Source organism: Eretmochelys imbricata, chromosome 19, assembly GCF_965152235.1.
Source record: "Eretmochelys imbricata isolate rEreImb1 chromosome 19, rEreImb1.hap1, whole genome shotgun sequence".
Lineage (NCBI taxonomy): Eukaryota > Metazoa > Chordata > Testudines > Cheloniidae > Eretmochelys > Eretmochelys imbricata.
The window spans coordinates 4,969,008-4,983,348 of record NC_135590.1 but is presented as its reverse complement, the minus strand read 5'-3'; the positions used below and the strand labels follow the sequence as shown (position 1 = coordinate 4,983,348).

The window sequence follows — 14,341 nt, the reverse complement described above, 5'->3', positions numbered from 1 at the left end:
TCTTTGCTGGGCAACAGTTTCTCTTTGCAGAGTGAACAAGCCGTGAGCCAAACAAGGAAAGAGCGAAGAGACCTCAAGACCCCCTAGCTAAGAGTTGCATTGGCTTTGCCAAAAGATACACAACAAAGGGCACTGCTCCTTTGGGTCTTAGCGACATGAGAGCATCCCTTTAAAGGCCACTACCAACAGCACTCATGAGGGTGGATAAAGAATTCCGATGTGAGGAAAGGAGAAAGTCGAAAGACCAAGGCTTTATCAAACACAAATGTAAGGACAGAATGGAGGATTAAGAAGCTGGATTTTTCATCAATCACCATAGCTAGGTTAACTCCTAATGCTCCCTCACCTCTGCACGCCGGCCTCTGGTCACTCCAGGCAGCGATCATGTCACTCAGTTTCTTACAGGTGATGCTTTTGGACCCCTGTAAATCATAGCCTTCATTACAGGTGAACTGGATGCTGGATCCTAACCTAGTAGACAGAACCAAAGGGAGCTAATTAGCATTGGAGAGACTACCAAAACAAGAGTTTTGTCCTTTGCCTTCTTTGACGCCTCAGTGATTTACCATAATGTGAATAACAATAGTTCTCTGGCTTCCAGGGCATAGGATGGGATGAGCAAAGGTCAGTCTCCTTTCTCATGCATTTGCTTGTGTTGGGAGCTCGTTTCCTAAAGCAATTGTAGTCGAATAGGAGATCAGAGCTTTCAACAGGACTTCAGGAGACATTTCCTCAATGCAGAAGCCTAGGTTTGCACCCTAATTCGTTACATGCTCAGCATTTTTACAAATGACAAAATAAACAAGAAAAAAAATCACCTAGTACTGGAAACACTTGTTAATTCCGTGGCTTTAGCGCCAGAGACTCAGATGGTATAAACCAGTGCAGCCCGATTCACGAAAATGGAGTGATGCTGATTTACACTAACTGAGAATCTGGCCCATAGTATTTAAGGACTCTGTTTGGAGCCCCTCTTCTTCCCTCGCTCAGAAATCCATTTTGTGGATTTCAGGGGGAATTTGATGGTTTCAGGTTAGTCATTTTTAGTGAACAGAACAGCAATCGACAGAGAAATAAGATTAACTATTGCTAATCTGTCATTGCTAACAGCTGGCTGATTTACTCCTGCACACTTCACATGAAGGCCAGCTACTAAAGTAGGACAAAGGCATTGTTTTAAACGTTAGATGAGAACAATTATCCAACAGAACATATGCTTATTGACAAAGGGTTGACACAGTGTTCTGGGAAGCCATCTCAGAAGCCTCTATGGACAGAACCCTGTGGTGACTCATGCTAATGTAAAACAGGGCCTTTTGTTTGTTTGTTTTAAAACATTTCCTTCTGCACTTAACCAAAAGGAAAAAAATGAATTACAAAGAATCCTGATTGCAAAACCTTGGTTACAAGGCTGACTTTGATAAGAGAAAACATTCCTGAGGAGGGGGATTCATTATAATCTCTGCTTGTCATATTATCACATATACACACACACACAATTTTTCTGTGTCACTTATCATTGCAAGATTTTCAGACACAAACCATTTATAGGCGTACAGTGGGTCGCTAAAGAACGAGTATGGAACACACAGAGCCCATATGATGGTTATGAACAGTAGCTTTGTTGCATGCAAAAGAAACACATACAAGGTTCTTACCTAAAATCGTTGCCTATCCTTTTGCCTCTCTCTGGAATCCCAGGGTCTGGACACATATTATGTCCCTGGGACACACCAACCTGAGTTACTACAAAGCAAAAACAGCACATACAGAGATAGAATAGCACAGGAAACCATCATCTTACATCGACTGTGTTGGGGTAGGCGGATGTGAAGAGAAAATGGGTAATTGCTAGTTGGAATGCATTAGCTTTTTGTTTTAATTTGGAAAAAAGTGTAACTGAAGTCATTTCAGCTCAATTTATGTACCATGTTTCTCTGCTCAATGCCAGTGAGCAACATGGCTTTCCCTTCGTTACACTACAGAAGCACCATTGTAAAAGAAGTCTTGCATTTTTCAAAATTATACCAATTAAAGAGAATGTTCCCAAAGACCGCTATTAAAAAGGTCACCTGCAGCATGACAAGGTGTGTTCCCAATGCCCATCAAAATGCCACCTGACTGGTGCCGGTGAAAGAAAGCAACTCAATAAAAGGTGGATGTGTGATACAAACTGCCCAAAATAAAAGCCAGTCTGAAGTTTTAAAGCAAGTCATTAAGTTTGAATATGAAAACTTTTATGGAGCAACCTTGATATAGCTGCTTATAAACAAGAGATTTATAAAGAGATAATCAGCACTGAATAAACACATCTGTATGTTTGACCCCTTTCCCATTTCCCCCCGCAAATCCGTCAAATGGCGCAAACAAGCGTAGACGCAGAGAATGCATAAACCACAGACGGTTCCCAACGAGGATGAAATGAGCTCTGGCAATATGTTGATTTCAACTTTACATTTTGATAACCACCAAAAATTTTTTTTTCATGTATACGAAGATCAGAAAAGGGACAGTTTTGTCATGGAGTGGCTGAAATCTAGATGATTCAATTTTCTCACGTCGCAGAGGAAAAGATGCAGGGGGAAAAGGTGGCATTTCTCCGCAATGCTGCTGAAGTGATGAAGCATGAAACATAAATGAGCATGCTTCCCTCCTGCCTCAGCCTAAACGAAAGGAAGCCAAACCATCCTCTCAGTTACACGCCAGAATTTATTTAATTAGAGCAGTGGCCTTCAGAGCACTCAAGATTGGATGGCAATGTGATGGAAAGCATGCCTTTCACACAGCACGTGTGTACCCGCCGCATCAGTGCCACGTGATACCGCGCACACTGCAAACGGTGTGGCGGTGTGGGAATGTGACTATGGAACAATAGATGCACATGCGCTGTCTGTGGAGACATGGCCCTGCGCACCACTGAGTACGCTGAAGGCAAGAAAGCTGCATTTAGCAATTTTTCACTGTCCGGTTAAACGCCACTTTGTTGTTAGGTACTGCGCTTGCCAAGCCGGGGACGCTGCTGCTCTCAGATGGATGGAAGGAGCCATCTGCTTCCAGGGGTTCAAAGCTTCAATCCCAATGCCTTACAAGGAGCTGCTGCTGACACATGCTGGAAGCCTTAATATTAGAGCAAATACAGGTTTCCCCTTTGGTTCCAGTGCTACCGGAGCATGACTTTGGGGGGTGGAGGTCCTCAGCTGCATGCCGAGGTAGACACATCTCTCTTTCTAAAGGATTTTCTATACAGCTCATCCCCGTAGTATCTGAATGCCATACCTTCTTTGAGAGGCAGGAACAACAAGGCCCTTCTCTTCCCTTTCCTTAATCCTGACATCTTTGCCACTGCTGCTCTACAAGGATTTAAAATATATATAAAACAGATACTTTACCTTCTGCCTCAGCCACAATCCTTTCACTAAACTGCCCCCTTCACCCCAACATGGCATCTGCCTCCCTATCTTCAGGACCCAGAAGCTCCCCAGGATCTTAGTACAGGGCTTCGTACCCAACTCCTCTGAAACACTGCAGGAGCTACGCAACCACAAGGGGAGATGTGGTGTCCTGCCATCTCCAAGTGCCCTGTTTCACAGGGAAGACGTGGCTTTACGAGCAATCTCTCTTAGAAGCATCTTTCCAACCTTGTGGGTACCGGGGCATCCTCAGAACCCTCTGATTAATTCGTACACACAGGCTCAGGAATGCCAGAGCAGAAAGGGAAACAAGCAAAAGAAACAGCAACAATATAGTGGTCAATGCTTTATTTCCTGTTGGCTACACTTTATAACAACAAAATTTGCTGCCACCTTTTATATATCCTGGGGACTCCGAATGTGTGGAGAAGTTGAGAGGGAACTTCTCCTTAGAGAAGGAGATTGTGCCATATATATTTGCAATACAGTGTCAGATTAGACAGCAATCATCTGATAATGTAGGCAGCCATTAAAAAAACCCTGTTTGCTGAATGGGCACCTCCATGAGTTAACAGAGCTGCCAGATACCCAGTGGTTTCTCCTTCGCAGAGATTTATGAAAATATTTCCTTTGGTTATGAGATGTGAGAATTTGTACCATCCGTCCCCCACTCCCCCTCTGAACATCATGCTCAAACACACACAGCTCCTCAAAGCAAAACACAGATGAAAGCGCCATGTTTTACCTGGATTTCTATTGAAATGAATGTGGCGTAACTTGGATTTGAAATCATAAAGAGGGCCCAGAGTTGCTGGAGGGGTCTGCCAGTTTCAAGAAATATATCAAGGCAACTGGCCTGAATTTCAGTCTTAAGCAAACCCCGAACTTAGGAAAGCACTTTGTATTTTGGTGCAAACATTTTGCACAGCTCTGATAGTCTGAAACAGGGCGCAGAAGCTTTAGAATAGAACGTGTACGCAACCTGGAAAACCAGCTGAATGACAAAGGTAATTTCTCTGAGACCTGAAGCCAACTGAGGGATGCATTAAACTGCAACCCAGCACAGTGGCTCAGACAGGGGCAATCCAGCCAGACCTGTGCTCCTTCAGTCTTAATACCATGCAAGTGATCCTTATGGTATACTGAAAACCAGGCTACTAAATGCACCATGTGCTGCTAAACGGGATGCATTCCTGGGCTGCTGATCTGCTACGATGCAGCGCACCTTGAAAGTGCAGCATGTAACAAGACACTGAATTGTGTCTAAATTAGCTCTGTTATTACACAGTGGCAAGAGGAAGGGTCAAGTGGTGTCTGGGGGCCCTTAGGCAAGGCCCACACCACCAGGTACAAGTACTTATCCCCACCATCTCTCTACATTTTTAGCAGAACAGGGACTTGAACCCCTCTCTCAAGTCCCTAGTTACTGGCCTAACCACTATACCACCCTTTTTTGACAAACTATCCTAGGATACCCCTTATTTCAGCTCACTGAAGCCTCTAGCAGCTGTGATCCAGGATCATCTTGCAGCCTGAGAGATTATCCCTGGCTATTAATTATCTTTGTGGGTCGAACAATCCCGAGGCGTCCACCTACTTATGAAAATATCTTTGGCAAACACAGCTCAAAAATAGCCAAGAAGGGCAAATAAGCAGCTAGTGCTCTGGTTTTAAACACATGCATGCTTGTTTTGACTGTGCAGAAGTGAAAGAGGAGCCCACTTTGTATTTCAAGCCAGAGAGTGCCTCTGCTGAAGGGGGTGAGGGATAGCTGAGTGGTTTGAGCATTGGCCTGCTAAAGGATTGGCCTTCAATCCTTGAGGGGACCATTTAGGGAGCTGGGGCCAAAAAAAAAAAAAATTACATTTGGATGATTGGGGATTGGTCCTGGTTAGACTAGAGAACCTCCTGAGGTCCCTTCTAACCCTGTGATATTCTGTGAAAGTGCTTTGTGTGTCCTTGGAATTAGCAGCAAGGAAAGGTGGACATGGGGCTCCAGCAATAAAGGCCTCTGCCGAAACAAACAGAAAGGTCAGGGTAAAATGTCCTCCAGGAACAAGGGAGCATGTTTTAGGAAAGGCATTACTTTCACTGGAAACATTTCACAAAAAACAAAACCAGCAACAAATATCTGCCTCCCAGAGGGACTCTTGAGCAGGACATCAGCTCTTTAAAGATGGAGGCGGTACTTGTGGGAATAACTTCATCCATCAGTGCTACCCAGTGGGGTGATGAAAGTGCTGGAAATAACAAATCACTTGTGGGAAAGGAGAGGTCTGTAGGGTGGGTCAATCAAGTCACTTCATTTTCCTTTGGGTTTCTTAACTCTATTTTGCCTCCCTGCACCCATGTGATATGAATTACCCACCTCAAGGCAAATATGCTGGGCCTAACTTTCATGTGCAGAGATTTTGCAACGATGAAAAAGAAATGGTCTACGGCCCCGGGGGGATGGGGGGGAGAAGAGAGAGTGGGTGTTGACCATATTTGCAGTGTACAAATCACAAGTGTTCAAGGTGATAAACACTAAGATTTCTTTTCATTCCTATGCCTTTTCCAAGACCAAAAATGCACTGTTGTGCAGATATGCACACAACGTATGTGCCACGTGCTTTCCAATACTTTTACTGGGGACGGGGTCAGCATTTAAGCACTCGAGTTCTCAAAGCATCTTGCAAAGCAGATTCCAACACCACAGACAACACGTATCCCCCTACCCCATCCTCTTCTTTGCAGCTTTCTAAAAAGACAACAACATTATCCACGTATCCTCCAAAGTTACTTGTCCCAAGCAGATTTAAAAGCCCTTCCATGGAATTTACTAAGCCCCATACAAGATGGCGGTGCAACTGGAACCCAGCGGCCTATCGGAATTGATACGAGGAAGTGGGGCACCAAACAGAGTCACGTATAACCCCAAGGCATCAGAGAAGCAACACTCAACTATCCATCACATCTGTGACTACTGGAAATGGTTATTTCCCTGTATGCTAGCATGTTATTCACATAGTAAAGGACAGATAAGCCAGCAGGTAGGGTGATAAAATAGGAAGCAGGGGAAGAGAGAAAAGTCACCCAGATGTCGTGGTAGTTGGAATATTATAAATGTCAGCATGGGAGTGATAGAGAAGGAGGGGAGAGGATGCATTGGATGGCTCACCCACAACTCTTGCTTCTGACTATCATGCACAAACCTTCCCTCTTCTGTTATTTATTTATTTTTAAATAGAGAGAAATGTCTTGATTTAACCCTGCACGAGGCTAAAATCCATATTTGCCATGCTGACAATTTGCTTTCATTTTACAATAGGTTTGACTGAGCTGAGCTCCAGGCTCTGGCGTTGTCAATGAATTCTTCAAGGTTACTGGGGAAACAATAAGCCTCGATCTTAATGAACTGTTGACTTTATAAATTACAGATTCAAGAGTTTTCTTCCCTAAAGGGTTGGGGGGGGGGGGTTTCTTCTCCCCCTCCTTCCCTCTTCTTCTCCTTATGCCAACTCTAATTTCTTTCCATCCCTTATTCAGAAGCAGCCAATTGTGATTGCATTGTTTGCCAAAGTAATTTACTCCTTCTACTGAAAGAAGAGCTAAAGAGGATGATCCCTCAATTTTTTCCCTCATGTTAATAAAGGAATTTCATTGATGCCTCTCCTGGGGGCAGCTTTCTATTGAATTTAGGATTGTTTAATATGAGCTACAAGATAAAAGAGAAGTATTTAATAGAGAGGTACAACCTCCCTCCCTCCCCCCCCGCCCGAAAGTTTCTCCGTGCGAGGAAAGCAGAGAAGAGATGCAAGCAATCTCTTCTGTTTAAAAATAGGATTTCAGTAGCCATCATGTTCTGAAGAGGTTAAAATTAAGCTGGATGATTTCTAAGGGTACGACTACAGGGAAAAAAAGGGGGTATTTTTAACTTGGCTTAATTAACTTGGGTTAAAATAGCAGTAAAGACAAAGCAGCTCAGCTTTTAACTCGGGTTAGCCTGAGTTCAAACCCAGGCTCTTCTAAACTATGTCCACACTGCAGCTGGGAGCGTGAATCCAAGTCTAGGTAGACAGACGTGTGTCAGCAGGGCTCACGCTAGCGTGCTGAAAATAGCTGGGTAGACTCTGTCATTCAGGCTGGAGTTAGGCTTGAGAGTCCGAGCTCCAGCCCCAGCTATTTTTAGGGTGCAAGCATGAGCCTGCCCACACAAGTTTGTCTCCCAGCTGCTGTGCAGATGCACCTCGACAGGCTTTGATTTGAGCTTGTAGCCTGCGTTCAAAGGGGGCTTCAGGGCTGCAGGGGCTTCACTGCTATTTTAACCCGAGTTAACTAACCCAAATTAAGAATACCCTTCTTTTTCAGCTCAGAAATACCCTAAGAGGCAAACTCTGCTTCCAGTTACTCCCATGCAAACCTCTGTCCAATAACAGGGTGAAGAATTTACTTCTCAAATATAAAGAGATGATCCCCTGATAACATACTCTAGCAAAACAAAGCAAATGCTTACTGTGGTCCCAATCCAAGAAAGCACTTCGGCACTTAGGTATCTTTAAGCATGTGAGTGGATCTCACTGAAATCAGTGGTTCAAGATCAGGCATTGAACTCTTCACGTGCTTCAACCTATGCAGGTGCTAGTAGGTTTGAAGGATTTGGGACACAAGGGTTTGATATTGTGAGGTGCTGGCCACTTCCACCAAGGTTCTGGAAACTTTCAGCTTCATGACTTTTCTGGGACCCCCACCCTCTCATTCCTATCAGGGTTCCAGGGCCAGAGGGTTCACAGGGACTCGAGCATGTAGACTTCAGAGAAGGCCTCCATTACAGCAGGGAGCATGCATCATGCTTAAGATACAGATTTTGAAATCAGCATACAAAAATAAGGGTAGAGGATAAGATCACACAACCCACATATGATCTCACATCACATGACTCCGACATGGCTTCATGGAAAGGAGACACCACTGTCTGGATGGTTTCCATCCGTGTCTGTTTTGTTCCAAATCTCCAAACGGACCCTGCAATTTTAGTCTGTGTTTACGCGGAAAGGTGTCCATGTGCTACACGCCATATCTGGTTACCCCAGAACAGGAGGGTCTTCCAAACCCACGTCACCGCCCTCCACTCTCTCTCTCTAGAATAGATCAAAGTAAATGCACGGATCCAGAGACCTCTTCTGAACACCAGGGATCCAGAAATCCAGAGTATCCAGAAATCCAGCATCACAAATGTTTCCAGCTTCTAACCATCTCAGACTTTGATGAGAAACTGAATTTACTCGTAATTTACAAGAGACACATTTAGAGTATTCCTCCCTTCAACCTCTATTTTCAACGTTGGATGCCTATCGCTAGAAATTCAGAGCCTGGTGCTCTGGTGCTTCTGCAGTCACTTACGCCAGTGCAACGCGTCTGTAGAATGCTCCCAAACCAGAATGGTGATGATGTACATTTGTATGGCATGCACTTCGCGCTGGTGTAAATGACTGCACAAGGTACAGGGTAATGGAGAACCAGATTCTAAAATTGATAGTTAAGCATCTAATTAAGTGAGCTGTTTTTCACAAGTGATGAACACCCAGCAGCTCCCGCTGACTTGGCTAGAATCTAGGTGCTGCTCAGCACCTCTGAAATTCTTTTAATTCGGATCTAAGCAAGTTGGAAAATGCCCTTACTGCGCACACCTCTTTCCAATAAGATTCAGCAGCAAAAGTTTAGGAATATCCTGCAGACAGATCAGAGAAACTTACTTCTGTTATTTTTGTATTTACGCAGCAGAGGAAGGAAAGATGCTCTAGAAAAGATGCTATCCATGTCAGATAAATAAGGACAAAATACACATATTGTACACAATATCCATGCCACTCCGCAGCTTCGGGAATGCTGCAGATATTGAAAGAAGTTTCTCTCTCAATTAGTATCAGTGACAAAAAACGCGACTCCGAAAACATAATCCCCTAAGTGAAGGCGCAGCTTTAAGCTACATTTCTTCTACTTATTCTCCAAAGCAATTTTAAAAAGCATGTTTAAAAGAAAGATGTCCAATTCATTTTAGGGGAAGTGGACCATATGTAGCCGATGTAAAATTTCACATTGAAATGTTCCATCATCATTCAATGCAATACAATTTGCACCAGGACTTGTAGATAAAATTATTTCCCATTTTTATTTCTCGGCACACAAGAGACATGCTTAAGGGTGTGAAATACATTTTGCCTCCAGTGGGTCATGTGAAACTTGCAGGCTTTAATCTAGACAGTTGGAAACTGGCAGCCATCCATGGCGACGGTTCAGCAAAGCAACAATTCTCTGAAAGACCTGCAGGATATTAAGAACATAGCTGTAGTCTGCCTTATTCCTTAGTACAAGCTTCTGTAAAGTGGAATTATTGGAGAGGTGCAATGTACAGCAGAAAATATTACCTGTAGGAAAGGGGTTAGCACTAGCCTTTATATAGACATGTTATTAGAAACGTCTGAGAAGCAAGCCACGTGAAATTGTAGTGGCACAAAAAACAAGCTCTGTGGTTCTTTAATCTTCCCTTTCAACTGTACTACTGTCTCTAATAAGTTACTTATATATATGAGGGGAAGGTGGGAGAGACATGGTTAGGTATGCAAGGAAAACCGCCATGTAAGGAGATTGTAATGGTTTAGAATCCATAAACAACACTTCCTGGTGCCACAGCCTCTTGAGTCAGCATTTCTGAAGTTGAGAATTTGCTAAAACCAAATGCGCAACAGCAGCAGGCTGTACTAGACCAAGTAAATCTGAGGCAATGAACAAGGCACAGTTGAGAGCGATTTACTCTGAATGGGCTGAATACCCAATGCCCGTGGCAGACTCCAAGCTGGTAACAGAAAGGAATTTGGGTCATAGTTTCTGACACGTATTTTTAGATCAACTGCTTGCAAGCTAATCTGCCTCCCATGGCTTCAGGGGGCAGCTGTGTCTTGTGCAAAATTGGCACCATCTAAGGCACTGGACTGACAGCCCTGGTGACGAGTCGCGTATCCATTGGATGGGGACAGTCTGAGCCGAGCCTGCATAACTCTCTATCTCCCACTTATTTCTCAGCGCTTCTGCTGAGATGGCCACCTAGAGGGCCACTGGCGGGGGTAGCCTTGTATTATGGAAACCAGAGTCGGAACCAACTGTCACTGCATCGCTGAGCAGGCAACCACAACATTCAATTCTTAGCCCATGCCTGGATTCATCATTATTTTGCTACTCTAGGTTTTCTGAATCACCATAATGATCAATGACAACTGGTAGAGTTAGGGAGTGGAGGAAACCCAACGCTCCTGACCATGTCAAATGGGGGAAGCCCTGCACCCCTTCCATTAAGAAAACAAATTCTTTGTCTGGAATACCTGTGTGTGAGCAAATTATGATTCCAATCCAGGCCAAGGCTTTTCTCTAGATAAGGACCCCCACCTCTTTTGAGGTGTCCAAAACAAAATGTATCCCCATCCCCACATCCCCCCTCAATGCCCACCTCTCCAAGAGTTCCAGTGTCCAAACCAACACCAAAGTGAATGGTACCTTCCAACACGCGCTAACCATCAATGCATAGACTGGAACGTTGATGGTAGCTTCTTGGATCAGGCAAACTCCTCTTGGCTAGAATCTTTCATAGGGACAGAAGTATCTTGGGCACATGGATTTTCCATCCCAATAAAATCCCACTTGTTTTCTCTAACAATGCCTAACTAGCCCATTTCGCCTCCTTCCAGAGTAACCAGCGGGCATCAACACACCTGTGTTAAGGCTAGAACTGAGCCAAGGAGCAGAACTTCATTTCAGATAGATGCTCAGTGATATTTTATATTTTTTTCATTGTGTCCATTTCTCTCTTAACTGAATTTCCCCTGCTGGAATTACAGATGCAATATATCAAAATGGTTCATCTTGGATGGGCATTGTGTATTACGCAATGGATGAGCAATTATTTTTCCTCACAATGATTAGTTCATTCCAAAAGGGCTAAATTTTGTCAAGATCCAAATTTATCCAAAATTCAGCTCAACTCTGAACCAAACCTTTCCTACTTAATCTCACAAAGGGTAGAGAGGGGGCCCTTTAAGAGCACAGTCACCTGTCTAAAAACATAAGCCTAATGACGTTCTGAATGTCACTTCTGATTTACAAAGTTGCAAGGACCAAATGGGTTCACCTACTGGAGCAGGAAACCATACTGGGGACAAAATGACATTCTAGGCACCTCTCTAATAGACTTCATCCGCTATACGCATTTTGCATAAGAAACTGACAGAGATGTGGGATGCAGCTGAAGTTTGTATTTCAGTGACTAGTCCTTTCATAGCAAAGTGTTATGATTTTTTCTGCAGGGAGGTATAATTAAGTCAAATAACTTGCAAAGAGAGCAAAGATGCGATTAGTGTCACAGTTATTGTTACATCTTCACTAAACTTTCTGTCTGTAGTCTCCTCATTGCAGCTCTGACTCCTCTTACTTTTACACTAGATACATGCATTTGTTTTCAAATTCATTTGCATTTGGATACTCTTAAGACTAAAGAAAACACAAAAGTAATGAACCCCTACCTGGTATTTAGCAACAGATATATGTATACAGTATATATACACATACACACATGCACCAGCTCCCCTGCAGTCCCAGTTTAAGGAGTTAGTACATGTTTGTGAATAGAGCACTGGAAGGAGGTGATGTGGTAATGCCAGGGGGAAGGAGGAGGGATATACATTAAACCTTTTAAGAGTGAAAAAATTTTAGAGATTATTGTCATATGAAATGTTCAGGGAGATAATCTTGCAAAGAGTGCAAATCTAGGAGCAGCGAAACTTACACACTGATGTCTTCTGATTATTGTCCTTGCTGGGCATCAGCTTCACTCCTCTGGATTTCAGCTCAATCTGCTTCTTGACTGGAAAGAGATTTTAACCAAAAAAAAAAAAAAAAAAAAAAGGTTTAGCTAGATTTTAAGGATTACTGATTTGATTCAGAGACTTCGAAGCACCAATTTTTTTAGGCATCCCCTGCTAACACAGTGTTTGTACAGCACCTTGCACAATGTGGCCCTGATCCTGAGTAAAACCAAGCAAAATAATAAAATGCCCCCAGGTCCCAGAATTCACAATAACCCTAGCATGATTATTTATCTCAGCTTCCATAGCAAATAGTTTGATGTTGCCTATTTATTATTCCCATTGAATTGGCCAATCAGGAAGCAAAATCAATAACTTGTGACTTAGATGACCAAGAGGCACAGTATGAATAACCAACAGTGAATAATCCGTGCGCCAATAAACGCGTGGGGGTGGCTCCAAAGGAATGAAGCTGCACCATTGTAAACTCTCTAATGTAGCTGCTTGAGGTCACCTTAATTAATCCACCCCCAACTACGTAGGTGGGAGAACTTCTCCTGCACAAATAGCACCATCTCCACTGGCACTTAGGTCATTGTAACTATTGTCGTTGCGGGGCGGGGGGGTGGCTTTTTCACGAGCAGTAGTGCCATGTTTGGGGGGCTAGGAGAGCAGATTTTAGTGGGGTTTTGGTTTTGGTACGGGAAAAGAGTAATCTTGCCTCTGAAAGCAAAGCGCCCAGAGTCATTTGACAAGATTCTTTCCATTGTAGTTTTATTTTCATCTATTCAGCCAGTTTATATTTCATCTCAAGTGGTTCCCTTTGTGCACTTTATTGTTTCATGCTTTCATCTCTACACTAGCACATTTCTAAAGGTTGTCAAGAAAAATTATGACTAAAACTAGGGGGAATTTTAATCAACGTGTGTGTGTGTGTGTGTGTGTGTTAAAACAAAACCTGTTAATACATCTGTGTGCTAGAACTTCAGGCAGGGAGATGTCAAATACCTTTTCTTGACGCTTACCCCAAGTAACACGTTCTCTGCCCTACATGTCTGTTGGCACCTTTTCACTTTTTCATGAGCCTATTGCATTTTGAGGGATTTTTTTCCTTATCTTTAAATAAAGCAATCAAAATATCAAGCTGAGATCAGGTCCACAGTCATAAATATATAAGTATGTGGGCTTAGGCAACTCCTGTCTTTCCTACAAGCATTAATGGCTTTCATCTTTTGGGTGGGGCAAAATAATGAACAGTATGCTGATTTGAGAGGAAAACTTAACACACACAAATCGTGTTTAAATATAAACCAGTTGCAGATATGCTAAGGAATACACCTGTCTCAGAATGCCTTAACTGACAATACTCCTCAAGGGTCATATAGCATACTGACGCCTGGATATAGGCAATCCAGTGTCTCCTGAGTCCTTAGTTAACAGCAAACCTGCTGCATGCCAAAATGCTAACTTCATCTGCAAAATCCCAGACTGTTTTGGGAAGCCAAGGAGCTATTTCTACCTCAGCGAATCGGTAACTTTCCAAAATTTCCCTCAACTTTGGAAAAATCGCAGTCTCACAGTTAATGTTTTGTTCATTCTTTGACCTGTACATTTTACAACATTGGAGAAACTTGGGAAAGAAGCAGAAGAAAAAGGGGAAGGAGGATGGTGGGAGAGGGGGAAAAAAAGTGACAGGAAAAAAAAAAACCAAAAAACCCAGGACATTACTCATTTGATTGCAATCAGTGTCAAAAAGGAAAGAATGGGAAAAATGAAAACTGGAAACCTTGAATTGTTTTGGTTTTCAAAAACTGAAACTAAATGCAAATTTCCAGCTAGCAATGAGAACTGAAAAAGCATGAGGTGATCTAACACATTCCAGGCACTAGAGGGCAGTGGTATTTAGATACACTGTTAAAGGCACAGGGCAAATTTAGTTCTGATGTAAGAAAATGATTGAAATCCTGTTGCATTTGGTCTGGGTTTTTCCCATAAAACTTTTTCATATAGAAGCAGGTCAAAAGAGGTCTAATGCTAGTCTCAGGGGACCATGATGGTGAGGGAGGGAAGAATCTCTTTGGAAAGTATATGTGGAGT

The 14,341-nt window shown here is 43.1% G+C and overlaps 1 protein-coding gene across 1 annotated transcript in view; it reads right to left on the bottom strand.

The window, feature by feature from the left end:
• CSMD2 (CUB and Sushi multiple domains 2) overlaps positions 1-14,341 on the bottom strand; it is a 536,402-nt gene that overhangs the window by 252,560 nt on the left and 269,501 nt on the right. The window contains exons 7-9 of the mRNA XM_077837745.1: positions 12,226-12,303; positions 1,659-1,746; positions 347-471 (exon numbers count right to left, since the gene is read on the bottom strand). Coding sequence (XP_077693871.1) covers positions 347-471; positions 1,659-1,746; positions 12,226-12,303 — 291 coding nt within the window. The remainder of the gene's footprint in view (positions 1-346; positions 472-1,658; positions 1,747-12,225; positions 12,304-14,341) is intronic.